The following is a 16,068-nucleotide window of genomic DNA, read 5'->3' as shown; positions in this document are numbered from 1 at the left end:
AAAGACCAACTCCACCCTCTACGAACTCAGAGGGATGTAGTTTGTATTATCTGTACAGGAGAAGGTACCGTAACTTTTCATTTTTATAGTTTTGTACAAACGTACAATTTGGTTCCTTTGAAGAGGTTGCAGTAATAAGTAAATTATTGAGTGACATTAATAATTAAAGGGATTTTCTTTGAGAATCTTAAAAAAGGGTACCAATCTGTGACTAATCAAAGGTGTATCTTTGCAAAAAAGTCACGTGTATTTTTTAATTTGCATGGAAATTGGAGTAGTTTCAATCGGACGCATATGCGTGTCATCTGACTCTGGGTGCCTCTTTTATTTCAACTTTACTGATTGGCTTATGTGGAACGAATCTGTAAATGATTAGCTTTGTGTTTACTCGAGCCTAAATTACGATCTAGATAAGAGTTCTCATGCCTAATTTTCCTATTCATACCCAGGACGTTGGGCATTAGGAAAACGCAACATTTAGGTCAATTTTTGCTAAATTAAATTCGAGTTAGGGGAAGTTTGTCTTTTAGCGTAAAATTTTCTTTTGGTGCCCAGACATTTTTTACAGAAATAGAAAATTTGCACTGTTAGAAGATTTAGCATTTTTGGCGCATAGGTCTGCGGAAAAAGTTTGAAGGGCGTGTTTTACTCATTTTTGAATTAGGATTTTCTTACTGGAATAATTACAGGGGTAGGGTTTAATAGAAAATGATTTTAGTAAAGAAGAACAAAAAATTTAATAGGAGAGATGTCTACAATCAGGAAGGAATGAATGAAACAATAAGAAAAAGGAATGTACAAATGGATTTTCAGTGTAAGAAATTAATGGATGCGCCATGTGATGCGCAGAGTAAAGAATTGATTGCGGGTATCAAGGAAATGAGAACGGAGATAGTTTAGGAGATGGAAAACGAATGACTGAAACCAAAGAGGACATACGAAACGTACACACACGAAACTAAACACTTCAGTCGGAAATTCAGCAACGGAACCAAGTCGAAGAAATTCAGAAGATCAGAAACAGCAAGAAGAAGTTGACGATCTTAAGCACCAAGAGGTCCAAAGGCATCACGAAGAAGAAGTTGTGTGTGGGTTACCAACTGATTATGCGCGTTTATTTTGTATCGTAAGTTCGTGAATCGTGATATAGCGAAGGGTTATATAACCCTCTCCGTCTTATATACTGTTTTGAATTTGCCCCGAGAGACCATGGATAAGGTTAGATAAGAAGTCAAAATTCATAATTCCAACGGATTTATTCAATTCAATTATTTATTAACCCTAGCCTTTCGGCTTCGGGGACTCTTAGGTATTGTAGATAGCATAATATACAGGGTGACAATTTGAAAACTTACCACCCCCCATATCTTAGTAAATAAACGAGATATTCAAAAAAATCAAAATCCGTTTCGGTAATTCGGAGGGGGAATCACAATGACATTGTTGGTGACGCACCCCCTCACACCCCCTGCGCCCTAGCCACCCCAACTTTTAAATCTTAAATAGTGACTCCCCATGTGTGATACGTCATTGGAAAGCTCTGAAAAAATGCTTTCCAACCATACCAAATAGCATTACATTTAGGTTAGTAATTATCGTGCAAATCAAAAAATAAACATGGAAAATCGTATTTAACTTGAACTTCCAAAGCCGACTCGACAGCAACTCATTTTTGATCGCCAGTTATAATCTATTCTCAAACTCTTGTCGAACCTTTCCAATGTTGGTTTTGCAATATTTCGACATTCTTGAATTATTCTCTGTCTTAGTTCGTCTATGTTCGCCGGTTGCGTTTTAAATACGACAGATTTCAAATGTATCATATTAAGTTTATTTTTTGATTTGCACGATAATTACTAACCTAAATGTAATGCTATTTGGTATGGTTGGAAAGCATTTTTTCAGAGCTTTCCAACGACGTATCACACATGGGGGGTTACTATTTAAGATTTAAAAGTTGGGGTGGCTGGGGCGCAGGGGGTTGGAGGGGGTGCGTCGCCAACTATGTCATTGTGATTCCCACTCCGAATTAGCGAAACGGATTTTGATTTTTTTAAATATCTCGTTTATTTACTAAGATATGGGGGGTGGTAAGTTTTCAAATTGTCACCCTGTATATGATAATAATAAGTAAGTTTCGATATAAACTTAAACTTTCTATTGCATTTTAATCCAACAACCTCAGCAATAGCTAAATAATGTTTATTCTTATTCCTCCCTTTTCGCTTCCTCTCTTCTCTGCAACGTCCTTCTCATCCAGTCGATTCCTCTTCCATCTTCCTGCAATATTTCCTTTACTGTTTTGCTCGTCTTGGTTTTGCTGCATCTGTAGGTATATCACGTGTTCTATCGTCTTTGTCTCTTCCTTACATAGTCTGCACTTTTCTTCCTTCCATCTTTCCCGGGTCCTGTTTTCATTTCTGCCTCTAAATCTTGCAATGGTTTTTATCTTTTTGTTGTTTTTCTGTAGATATTCTGGCAAGTGTAATGTTTTTATTTCTTTGTCCGTGGTATTGTAGGTGCTGTTTTCTATTCGATTCATTTGGTATTGCAATTGGTTGTCTTTGTCTCTCTATTCATAATCATTGGTATATTTACTCCTTTTCTCCTTAATCTTTCCGCCTCATCTTCTACATACCCATTCCTTTGGAAATATCTTCTTCTTCTGTCCATTTTACTTTTTTGGTCTTCTTTTTCTCCTTGAAAACTTCTTTTAGTAACCCCTTTTCTTCTCTTTCTATCCTTTTTTCGTATTTAACAGCTCTATATCCTGCTTCTATCCTCATCTTATCTTGTTTGGTTTCCTCCAGAAGTATGTAAGTTGGGGTATCTCTTGCCAATCCTAGGATCTATTTTAGGTATTTGTTTTGTGTCTGCTCAATATCCTCTATCTCCTTCCACCCCCATATTTCTGCCCTGTACATGACTGTGCTTTTGATCAGGTAGTCGAACATCATTTTCTTGATTATAGTTATTTTTGAATTTTGTTTCTGATATGCTCCATATCTGCGGTATTAATCCATTTGCTTTTTTTGTTTATTTGTCTTATGTAAGCACTTGGTCCTCCGTTTTTCATACCCAAGATATTTAAATTCTGAAACTTCTTCTATTTCGCTTCCTTCGATTTTCCACGATGTCTCGTCCTTATTCTTCTTTCTTCCTTTTTTAAAAACTATTATTTTTGATTTTTCTGTGTTTATTATGAATTTCACCTTGCATACCTTTCTAACTGTGTGATCATTTCCTTCATTTCTTATTGCTTTGTTGCAAGGAGCACAATGTCATACGCGTATGTTAATGACCATATCTTTTGTCCTCCAATTTTTATTCCTCCTGCTTGCCATTTTCTTAATGCTTCTTCCAGGTCTGCCACATAAATGTTGAAAAGGGTTGTACTTAGTGGGCATCTTTCCCTGACTCGATTTTCCGTCCAACAATAGTCTGTGTGTTTTTTGTTATTGGCTTTAACTTTACTCTTTGTTTCTCTATAGATTTCTTTAATCTTTTCTATTGTGCTTGCTGTTGATATTTTTCTTTTCCAAGCTCTTATACAATTCGTTCCTATCTAGATTATCAAATGCTGCTTTTAGATCTATAAATAGAGCGTAGACTTTACCTCCTTTCTTTTCCAGTTCTTGTTGTACTACGTGATTTATTATTAATATGTTGTCTATCGTCCCCATTGTTTAGTATTTTAGCGTAAAGTTTGTATATTGAGTTTAGGTGCGTGATTCCCGTATAGTTTTTGATGTCATCTTTGTTTCCTTTTTTTGTATAGGTATTGGGCATATTTCTCCTTCTTTTCAACTTTTCGGAAATTCTCCTCCTTTCCATACCCTGTTAATAATTTTTCTGATTTGGTGTTTCACGTTTTCCGGCGCATCATCGTATCATCTCATTTGTTATTCGGTCTGGTCCAGGAGCTTTCTTTTTTTCATCTTTGCTATTTATGCTTCCATTTCTTCTTCCCTTGTTTCTTCATCCTCCTTTTCACTTCTTCTTTTTGTTTTTTCCCCTCTGAAGCTTATCTGTCCGGTTAAACTTTGTATAAAATAGTTTTTCCCTTTTTCTTCTCCAATGTCGTTCGGTATCCCTTCTTTATTTTTCCTCCTTCTGTTTATAAATTTTTATATATTTAATTTTTCTTTTTGTAATTCTTCTTTTTTGCGTTTGCATGTATCCTTATATTCTCTCTTCTTTGTTCTGTACCCTTCGCCTGTGTCGTTTCCTGTTTTCCATTCCATTAGGGCTTTTTTTGTAATTTGTTTTTTCTCTTTACATTCTGTGTCCCACCACTTGCTTCTTCCTGGTGTCCAGTTGTTTATTTTTGATGTTTTTTCTGTCACCGCTTTTTTGATTTTTTCTAGTGCAGCATCACATTCAGTTTCTTTGAATTCCAACGGTTTTATGTAATTCTTGATTTTGTTGAGGCAATTTAAGGGGGGAAAATGTTGTGTAAACTACACCCTGCGGACGTTATGTTTGTTTTAGCACCTGTATGTGCATTTCAATTATTTGTAACGTCAAAAGTTGGTTTTAAATTGGGATTAAGCACAATAAATTGTGATTGTGTCATTGGAATTCTAGGTCAATTTTGTTTTGTATCAGAATTATTATATAGTTGTTAATTTTGTTTAAATAATCATCCCTGTGTTTTACTTATTTGTTGATTTTTATTACGTGTTAAAAGACTCATTTAAATAATAATTACGTAGGATTGGTGAAAGTTTATCTCCGGTCGAAGATAAGAAGTTTTGTCATCGCGGCGTAAGCTAATTAGTTTACCTACCTAAGGAATGCCACCCATACAATACGATACGAACTGAAACATGAAATGCCTACATGTATATTATGCAAACGAGTGCACCTGAAGACACTATGCGCTTTCTACTGAGTTACGAACGCGCTTTTGAATGTATTTTACAGGGATGTTACCATTATCTATCAAAATGAAAAATCAATTTCTGGCAAGGCTTCGATTACATCTAAGTTTAATCTGTACCCATTGCACGATTTGAAAGCAACGCAAAAACTTTGAAATCAACCTGGCACGATGAATAAAGGCAATGGCCCATGCAGATTTATGAGCGATGCCTCTAATTTGCTCTAAGCTATACGTTTTGCAACTACGTCGAAGGAGTACGTGACCGATATCAATTTGAGCTTTTATTGGAGGCGTCAAGAATATTCCGGCTTTCGTGGAAAAGAGAAACGTAAGCGGGATAGTGTTCGATGTTTTTATCAGGTAAACGGATTAATTTTACAGGGGACTTTATTGCCCGGGTATTAGCCGGATTGGACGTATCAAATTAATGGGCAGTTAAGGTGGCCCCACACCGTCGTACATCCCGGAGTATGTTTCGAGATTAAAGGATTTCGGTGCGACCGGTCTTGTCCAAGTTGAGATGACGATTGAGATAGCTGGAAATGTCACCGACAAAAATCATATCCGTTGCCTCGAGAGTGAAATCACGAAATGTGGTTAGTGGAGAAGCACGTGACTTTATTATCTCGAGGTAAGACGTTCTATAGTAATGAAGGTAACATTTGTTGAGCTAATATTCAGGAGTGGTTTAGCTAAGCTGTAGACATGAATATAGCGGTTAAACACTTTACATGTTCAATGACATCGCGGCGAAGCTTCGGGCGGCCTCATAGCGCAAAATGTAACATGAATATAACATGAGTCTCACGTTGGGTAAGAGGCAGTTACCGTTTATTCCCCCTAAAACCGGGAGATTCCGTCCCGATTCGCAAATGTTTCCAACTATGGGGGACGCTTCGCACCAGCTAACTCGACAATGCACCTTTAATTTTTTACTGTTATAGCATTTAGCCACTACGTGAAAACGAAACGAGTTTACCGATGAAAGTCCATAAATGCAATAACCTTTATGTAAAGGCACCTTTGCATAACGTAGTTATGAAAGGAGGGTAATTAAAATTACGTCGGAAACTTTAAATTAACGTTGTGGATGAAGCATTGGGAAAATAGGAGGGGGGAGTCGGGAGTGGCGTGGAGAGAGTATTTAAGAAATTTCTTAATTAAGTTGAATCCCCATGCAATATTCATATCGGTCATTCTTTATACGGGTCGGTTTTCCGCCTGCTTCTTTTGTGCGAGATGTTTTACAGATTGTGGAAATGTGAAAAGGGTCAAACTAATTCCAGTCGAGCAGAAGGTAGATTTCCTTGTTTGTAATCATGATAACATTAAGGTTTGATTGAGTATCGCGCATTTCGGAACCCAACTAACGAAAAAGGGCGAACGCCGACTGATTTTGCCTTTTTGGTGTAATGCAGTGTATTATTGAACGTAGTTTCCCGGTTTCTCACAAAGCGGATTTATTTTTTTGCATATTGCCGAGCTTGTTAGCTTCTTCGTAAGAAAATCGATATCATTAACTTCATTAACATCATTAACATAGAAATATCCAGAACAGTCAGATTAACAGCAAGAAAGCACGCACCTTCGTAGTTTAACATCTTTCTCTGAGCAGTCCTCCACTTTAAGACAGGTCCGTGAAGTTGGCAATGCCCATTTCACCAAACTTAAAATTGTTGTAACCATATTTTTGTGCTAATTTTGTGCTATTTATTGCTGATAAACAAAAATTTTGTGCTTTTGAATTTACCGAGTTATTCGAAAAAACAGATGGATACGGCCAACTTCACTAAGCGATACCCATGTAATAATTTCGAAAAACTTATACTAATTAATTTTGTGCTAGTTTTGTGCTATTTATTGCCGATAAACAAAAATTTTGTGCTTTTGTTTACCGAGTTATTCGAAAAAACAGATAGGTACGGCCAACTTTACTTAGCGTTACCCAAGTAATGATTTGGTTATTTATTGGCGATTATTACATAATGTTCTGCTATAATCTTGGTTACAATACTGAGTGAGCAACTATTACTTGTATAATCAAGAAAGTACGAACGACTAGCCGCATGCTGCCATAACCAACGATTTGTTTTGGTTTGTGGTACCACATTATTTAGTAGTAGAGTAGTTACATCTTCTTTAAAAAAAGATGTTTGGTTCCAAAAAAGTGGTGATAGCGGATACAGATTCTATGCGACGACAGAAAAAAATCACAAAGAAACTGTAGTAAACGTTCAGGTGACAGCATATCCTAATCGAAAGTGTTTGTTGACAAGCTCTTACAGATTAGATCTTTTATATGTGTACTACATCGTCATAGCTGTTTTTTCAACAACTTTACTATTCAACACTACGTCGATGTCATTATTAACGTCACGTCTTTATGTAGCACGCATATCGGAAAGGGTTCAAGTTAGGAATTTGGTACAATGCTACAGGCCGTGTGCCGTTGAAGATTTTTCGTAATCCCATTGAAAATTTTTAATAGAGCTGGAAAAACGAGGAAACTATTACGAAATATCATATTCGTATATAAAATATTTATTCATAGGAAATAATTTCTCTTATAGATGATACCACAATTTATTAACTAAATTATAGTTGTGACTGTTCATTGTTGTGAATGTCAATCAATTTAAGATATAGAAAATGTTTCTAAAAGAAAATAATATTTAATTAAAAACTACCTACTTAGTAAATGCCAACAATTAATTCCCATTCAAAGACAAAATTAAAATATCGGGACAAAGGGGATTGAATGATAACTAAAATTACATTAGACTGCATAAATGTGGTTCAAATGGAATATTATCTAATATAATTTTTACTCGAATTTTTATTTTATAACTTTGTACCCAAGTTCTTACATGAACAGTGATTCATTTTAATTTTTAAATTTTAGAACGGAATGCGCTGTGTAGATTTAAACATAATTTATTCTAGAGATTAGAGATTTCTTACACAACCTCTTTTGTACGATGGTTCAGAAGGGCCACCGCCCAACTTTTTTTCATGAAAATCTTGCACTTCGTGATTTAATCTCGCACTGCATGATTTTATCTCGCACTGCATGATTCTCGTACTGCATGATTTTATCTCGCACTGCGTGATTTCATGCAGTACGAGAATCATGCAGTGCACGATAAAATCATGCAGTGCGAGATAAATTCATGCAGTGCGAGATAAATTCATGCAGTGCGAAATAAATCCATGCAGTGCGAGATAAAATCATGCAGTACGAGAATCATGCAGTGCGAGATAAAATCATGCAGTGCGAGATTAAATCACGAAGTGCAAGATTTTCATGAAAAAAAGTTGGGCGGTGGCCCTTCTGAACCATCGTACAAAAGAGCTTGTGTAAGAAATCTCTAATCTCTAGAATACATTATGTTTAAATCTACACAGCACATTCCGTTCCAAAATTTAAAAATTAAAATGAATCACTGTTCATGTAAGAACTTGGGTACAAAGTTATAAAATAAAAATTCGAGTAAAAAATATATTAGGTAATATTTCATTTGAACCACATTTATGCAGTCTAATGTAATTTTAGTTATCATTCAATCCCCTTTGTCCCGATATTTTAATTTTGTCTTTAAATGGGAATTAATTGTTGGCATTTACTAAGTAGGTAGTTTTTAATTAAATATTATTTTCTTTTAGAAACATTTTCTATATCTTAAATTGATTGACATTCACAACAATGAACAGTCACAACTATAATTTAGTTAATAAATTGTGGTATCATCTATAAGAGAAATTATTTCCTATGAATAAATATTTTATATACGAATATGATATTTCGTAATAGTTTCCTCGTTTTTCCAGCTCTATTAAAAATTTTCAATGGGATTACGAAAAATCTTCAACGGCACACGGCCTGTAGCATTGCACCAAATTCCTAACTTGAACCCTTTCCGATATGTGTGCTACATAAAGACGTGACGTTAATAATGACATCGACGTAGTGTTGAATAGACATCGACGTAGTGTTGAATAGTAAAGTTGTTGAAAAAACAGCTATGACGATGTAGTACACATATAAAAGATCTAATCTGTATGAGCTTGTCAACAAACACTTTCGATTAGGATATGCTGTCACCTGAACGTTTACTACAGTTTCTTTGTGCATTTTTTTCTGTCGTCGCATAGAATCTGTATCCGTATCACCACTTTTTTGGAACCAAAAATCTTTTTTTAAAGAAGATGTAACTACTCTACTACTAAATAATGTGGTACCACAAACCAAAACAAATCGTTGGTTATGGCAGCATGCGGCTAGTCGTTCGTACTTTCTTGATTATACAAGTAATAGTTGCTCACTCAGTATTATAACCAAGATTATAGCAGAACATTATGTAATAATCGCCAATAAATAACCAAATCATTACTTGGGTAACGCTAAGTAAAGTTGGCCGTACCTATCTGTTTTTTCGAATAACTCGGTAAACAAAAGCACAAAATTTTTGTTTATCGGCAATAAATAGCACAAAATTAATTAGTATAAGTTTTTCGAAATTATTACATGGGTATCGCTTAGTGAAGTTGGCCGTACCCATCTGTTTTTTCGAATAACTCGGTAAATTCAAAAGCACAAAATTTTTGTTTATCAGCAATAAATAGCACAAAATTAGCACAAAATTAATTAGTATAAGTTTTTCGAAATTGTTACATGGGTATGGCTTAGTGAAGTTGGCCGTACCCATCTGTTTTTTCGAATAACTCGGTAAATTCCAAAGCACAAAATTTTTGTTTATCGGCAATAAATAGCACAAAATTAGCACAAAATTAATTAGTATAAGTTTTTCGAAATTATTACATGGGTATCGCTTAGTGAAGTTGGCCGTACCCATCTGTTTTTTCGAATAACTCGGTAAATTCCAAAGCACAAAATTTTTGTTTATCGGCAATAAATAGCACAAAATTAGCACAAAAATATGGTTACAACAATTTTAAGTTTGGTGAAATGGGCATTGCCAACTTCACGGACCTCTTTAAGACGTTGTCTGGTTGAAATTATATGTTTAAACGATCTCCTTGTCCCGTATTCGGGGAGAAACCTGAAAATTCCTACACACTTCAACCAGAATCATGACAAAATTAATGGATGGAAGGTTTCCGAACTTCGTGTTCAACCTGAGGAAAAATCCCTTGATACGACAGGTGTGAAGAGTGCTTTTCAAAAGCCACCTAAGCTGCGAAGATTGAGGAAGGGATCGGGCCCCCGGAGTAATACTTTGAATTGGAAAATCTCTAACAAATTTCTAAAAAAATGGAAGAGAAATATGGAGGGATGGAAGAAGAAATTACCAGAAGAAAAAGGTTCTAAAGGTTCTAGAGACATTTTGCAGTTTTTGAAGCGAACGCACTTCTCGGGTTGCGTTGAGCAAGCAGAAAGCCTCCATCTACCAGTCCTGCTAACAAATCTGACTACGGTCTTAGTGGCTGTAGATGCCCACCAAACAGGGTCCGTTGGATGATTGTAAATCATAAATCAGCCGGAGGAGATGGAATTGACCGAGACATTAACGCCCATTAGGTACCTGGTTTTTAGTCCTAAGGTGGGCAAGAGGTACAGGAACCAACCCAAGAGCTATCAGTCCATTGTCCTTCATACTTAAAACGACGGAGAGAGTAATAAGATAACGCATAAGGGAAGAGTTCCTTATGAAAAAATTGGAAACTTCACTGAACCATGGCGGCCAACAAGGTTGCCACGGTCTTAATGGGCTATCTAAGTCTTATGGGGAGGAAATAGGGCCTAAATCGCCGCCTCTCCTTCTGGCTATCACCACTGTAACTCGTAAGTGATACATCTTGTCGTGGTGGTGGGGCTCAGTAACCACTATTTTCAGTGGTAACTGATGCCAACAACAAATTTACTATACGACACTATAAGTAGGCTTATCCTGAACTACTTTACGGTGGTATGGTTCAATGGTTGCCCAAAACGGAAGCAAAAGTAGCCCAGACTCAGTTAAACAGGCTGCAATAAATAACCTGTCTGAGTATTACCATAGAGTAAATAGTCATGCTCTAACAACCCTGTACAGTAGCGCTCAGCTCTAATTTATCTCCCAAATTGGGACTAATGACGATAATTTACTCCCGTTAGCCGCAATTTCAATACAAAGAAGTGCACTTTAATGTAATTAAGAAGCTTTGATTTGACGTCAAGTGGTGAATGACCATTTATCCAATCTTAGTTGGAAATTGCGACCCAAGATTTCTTTTCGTCGAATTCCCAGCATGTTAAGCATAACAACGCAATTATTTCCTTCTTCATAACATACAAATATAAAAGTGAAAGGAAACGTCGATAATTTTCTTGGAGAACAGACAAAGCTGGAACAAATAAATAACTGGCGCATAGGCGGCGTATTCGTGTCTTTAATAACCTACTTAATTTTGAAGTTGGAGAAAGCACAGCAGCTAACAACCCTAAATCAATATCTGTTGACTGAAGTGTATTTCGATTAGTTTGAAAATAAAAGAATGGCCTCCAAATATCGCTGTCGTTTGGCAAAAGTGAGGTGTATCAGGGTAAAGTGTCTTATTTAAATTATATGTTTTATGTAACACATTATTCAACGTTACTAATGGATACTAGTGAATGTCTTTAAAAATCGCGTGGATTGGGTTCATATAAACCTGAAACCGATATTTATCTTAAGATCAAAAGAGCTAATTCTTAAATTTTTGTTTAATAAAATGTGTTTTGCTTTTGATGTTATATTGTCAGCTTGTCTTACCGTTACCCGAATACCACATAGCATAATTTACCTGAAACAAATAAAGCGACATTAGTCAAAGTCAACGATTACAACAAAATGCAATAATTGCTAGAAGACGCGTTATAGATAGATAAACTTTATTCATATTTACGGTAAGGTGTTCAATAATCTTGCACAGTAAACAATAATTTATTATTACAATACAGATGTGCACACAAAAAAATTTTAAATATTACAATACAGGAGTACACATACAAACAATTTAAAATATGTAGGTAGTTATTTAAAAGAATCAAAAAATTGTAGAGACTTTGGGACCTTGGTGTAGAGAGGCTCGTAATTTTGTGGAGTGTTTAGGAAAACATATTGCCAGTATTACTGGAGAACCTCGAGCTACTAGTTATTTAAGACAAAAAATCAGTATTGCTATACAACGTGGCAATGCGGCAAGTGTAATGGGGACGCTTCCAACTGCGATCTCCATGGAAGAAATTTATTATTTGTTATGAATGTTTGATCTTTAATAATTTTTAACTTTGTAATTAAAACAGAAAAATCAGTTTAATTGTATAAGGTCGCGATTTTTAATTCTTTGAAATGAGACCGGCATGACTCCCGTGGACCCATTCCAACCAGAATGCGGATGGCTCTTTTCTGCAGCTTAAAGATACTGCTTATAAGCTTTGAGTTTCCCCAAAATAGTATACCGAATCGTAAATGAGATTCAAAGTATGCAAAATATACACTCCTTAATGTATCATAGTAATATAAGCGTCTTAGATGACGAAGAGAGATTCAGTTTCAAAAAAATTAAAATTTTCAAACTGCGTAACATCTTTCCCGAATACAATGATGTTGGTTTTATCGACATTTAATTGCAATTGATTATTTGAGAACCAACGATGTGTAGAGGGTCTAGGTAAATTCCTCGAATGCAATTGCTCGAAAGCCAATTGCTCGAGATCAATTGCTCGAAAGTAAGTTGCTCGAATGAAATTTTGCTCGAATTGTAAGTTGCTCGATCAGCAATTCCTCGAATATCTTTTACTCGAAAGATAAAGTTGTGAGATAGCCTTAACTCGAATCATTGATTTGTAAATATAAGAAAACCACAAACAACCAAGTAATGCTTATATTGCTAAATATAGGAATGTGATACAGTTAGGAAGGTACATATTATGAAAAACAAAAATTACATGTTGTCAATATGATATATTATGTGCTATTCCACGAACATAATCATATATATTTATGTCAGGTGCATAACTATTTACTAGTGTTAAAAGTCTTTGTGCACAATCACGGTATACCTTACGACTGATGGTAGGTGGTTGCCCGCTGATATGTTGCTCTATTCGTAATTCGTTTATACTCTGCTCCCTCTTTAATGCCGAAATAAATTTCCAGATGTTTGGGTGGTCTGCACACAGTTGCATTTGGAAAGCTCGATGCCATCCCTCCACTGCGTTGTTTGTTTTTGGAAGTCCATGTTGTACGGCATCGAAACAATTCCACATGTTGATCGCGAAATGGGGCGGGCGCCGTCCACGTCGTTGAGGGCGACCGATCCACGTGTCTTCGAAATAATCAACAATAACTTGCAGTTCAGGAGAAAAAATGTTTTGCTCGCAAATGTCTTCAAAAGCAGGAATTACATCTTGAGGTGGAACGAATGCCAAGGCTGGAAGCAGTTTTAATGTCAACGCAACTTCTGGATTTCTCTCGTACTCCCGTTTTAAGCCATTTTCCTGAATGTGTCGGAAAATACTTTGACAGAGGTGAAAGAAGCATCCACGATGTATGGTTTGCGGGAACTCAATTCTTATGGCATTTATCATTGCTACTTCGAAATCTGTCATGATGGTCTGTGGTTGTGCATCATCAGCTGGAAGTAGGTTTTTTATTTCTCGAAGAAGATTTAAGTAGGTTTGCTCTGTCTTATTTGGTAGAAGAGCATATATTAAAGGGATAGCTACATGGTCTTTTATCCCGTGGATGGTATAGAGCTGTAGAAAAAGCGGTGGAACTACTTTGAATGTGCCGTCGGCATACCAATGCTGGGACATCGCCAGAAGGTTGATGTTACGTGCGGTTGAAAAAATCAGAATTCTGTCATTTACTGGCCCTGAATCGTGCAGGAGAAAAAGTTCGCCGTTTGTGGTAATTGTAAACTCTTCTGGGAAAATGATCTCCTCCCGATGTCTTGGTATGGCCGGTGCAACGTTTTCTCTCACTCTGACGTTCCTAATGGTCCGCTTAATATTGTTGACTGTTGGTAATTTAGCTGCAACTGCATTTCCCAAACCAGCAGAAGCTTGGGACACAATGAACTGAGGTGTATCTCTTGTGTTTTCTGCGTCTTCCTTTATTTTCTGCATGACCTTATTGGCTTCCAGCTGCGCTGCGTCGGCATTGTGGTTGTGGTCGTTATTGCTTGACGACACAAAGTTATTCACCGTAATCACACGAGCTTTGCACTTCATTTTCTTGGAGTGCTCGCACTTCCAATAAATTTTGGTATCAACTTGTTTATCCTTGATAAACAAAAAACTTTCGAAAAACAACTTGGATTTCCCTTTCTCACTGGACACGAACTCTAACGCCATGTTCACTTGTGAGCTTTCAAATTTTGAACTAACAAACGTTTTTGGGTTACTAGGCTATTTATAGGGAATTTCTCCTTCCAAATTTCATTGTAAGCATTCTGATGTTAATCACCTATTAGGAATAACCATCATTTCTAATAACAACCATCTCATTAACCTAAGGATAATTACGGAGCAATTATTATACACTCTAATGAAAACCCTAATGCAGATTAACATAATGAAATCATTCGTGAGAAGATGAATAATCATTAATTACATTAAACTGATCATGACTTGCTTTCTCCAAGAAAACCTTATTATGGTGCATACCTCATATTACATATATTGAATGACTTTCACCAATATGGACACTTGTTTTTTTAATTTTTAAAACCCAAGAACCCAAATCAACAATATATGTTCTCACTTTTTATGTTCAGGTTATTTTCATTATCATGACCACACTACTGAACGGATGTGAAGTACATCTCTTTAGGTATAAGCATAGTATAGGCAAAACGTATGGAAGACCTTTCACTTGATCACGCATGCATAAATTTAAGTTAATTGCGAACTTAATTCGAGCAAACCGTTTTCGAGCAATTGCCGTTCGAGGAATTTGTAATTCGAGAAAATTGACTTTCGAGCAATTGATTTTCGAGCAAATGATTTCGAGCAATTGATTTCGAGCAATTGCATTCGAGGAACTTGTCGGCACCGGCTTGAGATAGTACTTGTATCAGATTATTTGAAAGTTGTGACTGTGATGTGTCAGTGACAACAAAGCTAGTGTCGTCGGCATACATAGATACCCCGCAAACTGATTCAAGTGATCCAACATTAAATGGCAAATCATTAAGGAAAATGACAAAAAGTAAAGGTCCCAAGACGGAGCCTTGAGGCCCCCACTTGATACAACCCGTCGGTCGGATTCAATCGAAGTGTTGCTACCGTTTACGGTATGTGAAACTGTCCAAACTGCTCTTTGTTAATTAGATATGATTTTATTAACTGTAAAGCTATTCCTCTAATACCATAATGAAATAATTTATTCAATAGAATAGTATGATTAATCACATCAAATGCTTTTTATAGGTCACAATTAACACTAGCTGTCCACTTCTCCCCTTTTAAACCAGTTAAAATATTTAACATTAAATTATTGAGAGCTGTACCACAGATCGAGTGTTTAGATCTGTGGCTGTACTAGTAGATTTGCCGGGTATGAAACCGTGTTGTTGGCTGCAAAAAAGATCATTTTTGTCCATGAGTTAGACAAGTTCTGTAAATACCGTAGAATACTGCTACTGCACCCTCAAACGCGTTCAAAGAATTTTTGAAAGCCTGCTGGTTCTTTCCAGAGTATGGAGATTCTATAAAAGTCTGGAAAAGGGCGAAGACTCATTGCCTACAACTCTCGAAAATAGAATACAAACTATGAAAAGTGCATTTAAAGCTCTTATAGAAACCTAAGTACTCCTAGGAAGGCTCTAAATAGCCTTCGCCTTCGAAAAAGCCTAGACATTTCTAGAAGAATCCTAGAAAGTTCTACAGGGAAAACGATAAACTGGTCTAGAATAGCGTTGCAGTGCTATCCAAATTACGGGGGGTTTATGGAAAGAGTGCCTTCTGTAATTTTCAGAGTTCGCTAAGTCTCCGTTGGTTTTTTTGTCTTTTAAGGCTTTCTATTGTCATTAAGTGGACGGCGGCACTTTCTTGCTCTCATTGGATGTGGCGTAAAATCATTAGAAATTACCTAAGAAATTGACGTAAAATTCTTTTAAAAAAATGAATGCGTTGGTTCTCAAGGAACAGCCGGGGTAAGCGATTCCGATTAGCTCTTAGAAAGATCGTTCAATTA

The 16,068-nt window shown here is 36.2% G+C and overlaps 1 protein-coding gene across 1 annotated transcript; it reads right to left on the bottom strand.

The window, feature by feature from the left end:
* Positions 1-11,623: 11,623 nt before the first annotated feature.
* On the bottom strand, positions 11,624-14,225 carry LOC116179487. The gene is made up of 2 exons (XM_031499281.1): positions 12,930-14,225; positions 11,624-11,668 (listed from the first exon to the last, which is right to left on the bottom strand). The coding sequence occupies exons 1-2, from the start codon at positions 14,223-14,225 to the stop codon at positions 11,624-11,626; spliced, it is 1,341 nt and encodes a 446-aa protein (XP_031355141.1).
* Between the last annotated feature and the right edge of the window lie 1,843 nt (positions 14,226-16,068).

Source organism: Photinus pyralis, unplaced genomic scaffold (assembly GCF_008802855.1).
Source record: "Photinus pyralis isolate 1611_PpyrPB1 unplaced genomic scaffold, Ppyr1.3 Ppyr1.4_LG8, whole genome shotgun sequence".
Taxonomy (NCBI): domain Eukaryota; kingdom Metazoa; phylum Arthropoda; class Insecta; order Coleoptera; family Lampyridae; genus Photinus; species Photinus pyralis.
This window is presented reverse-complemented; position numbering and strand designations above follow the sequence as displayed.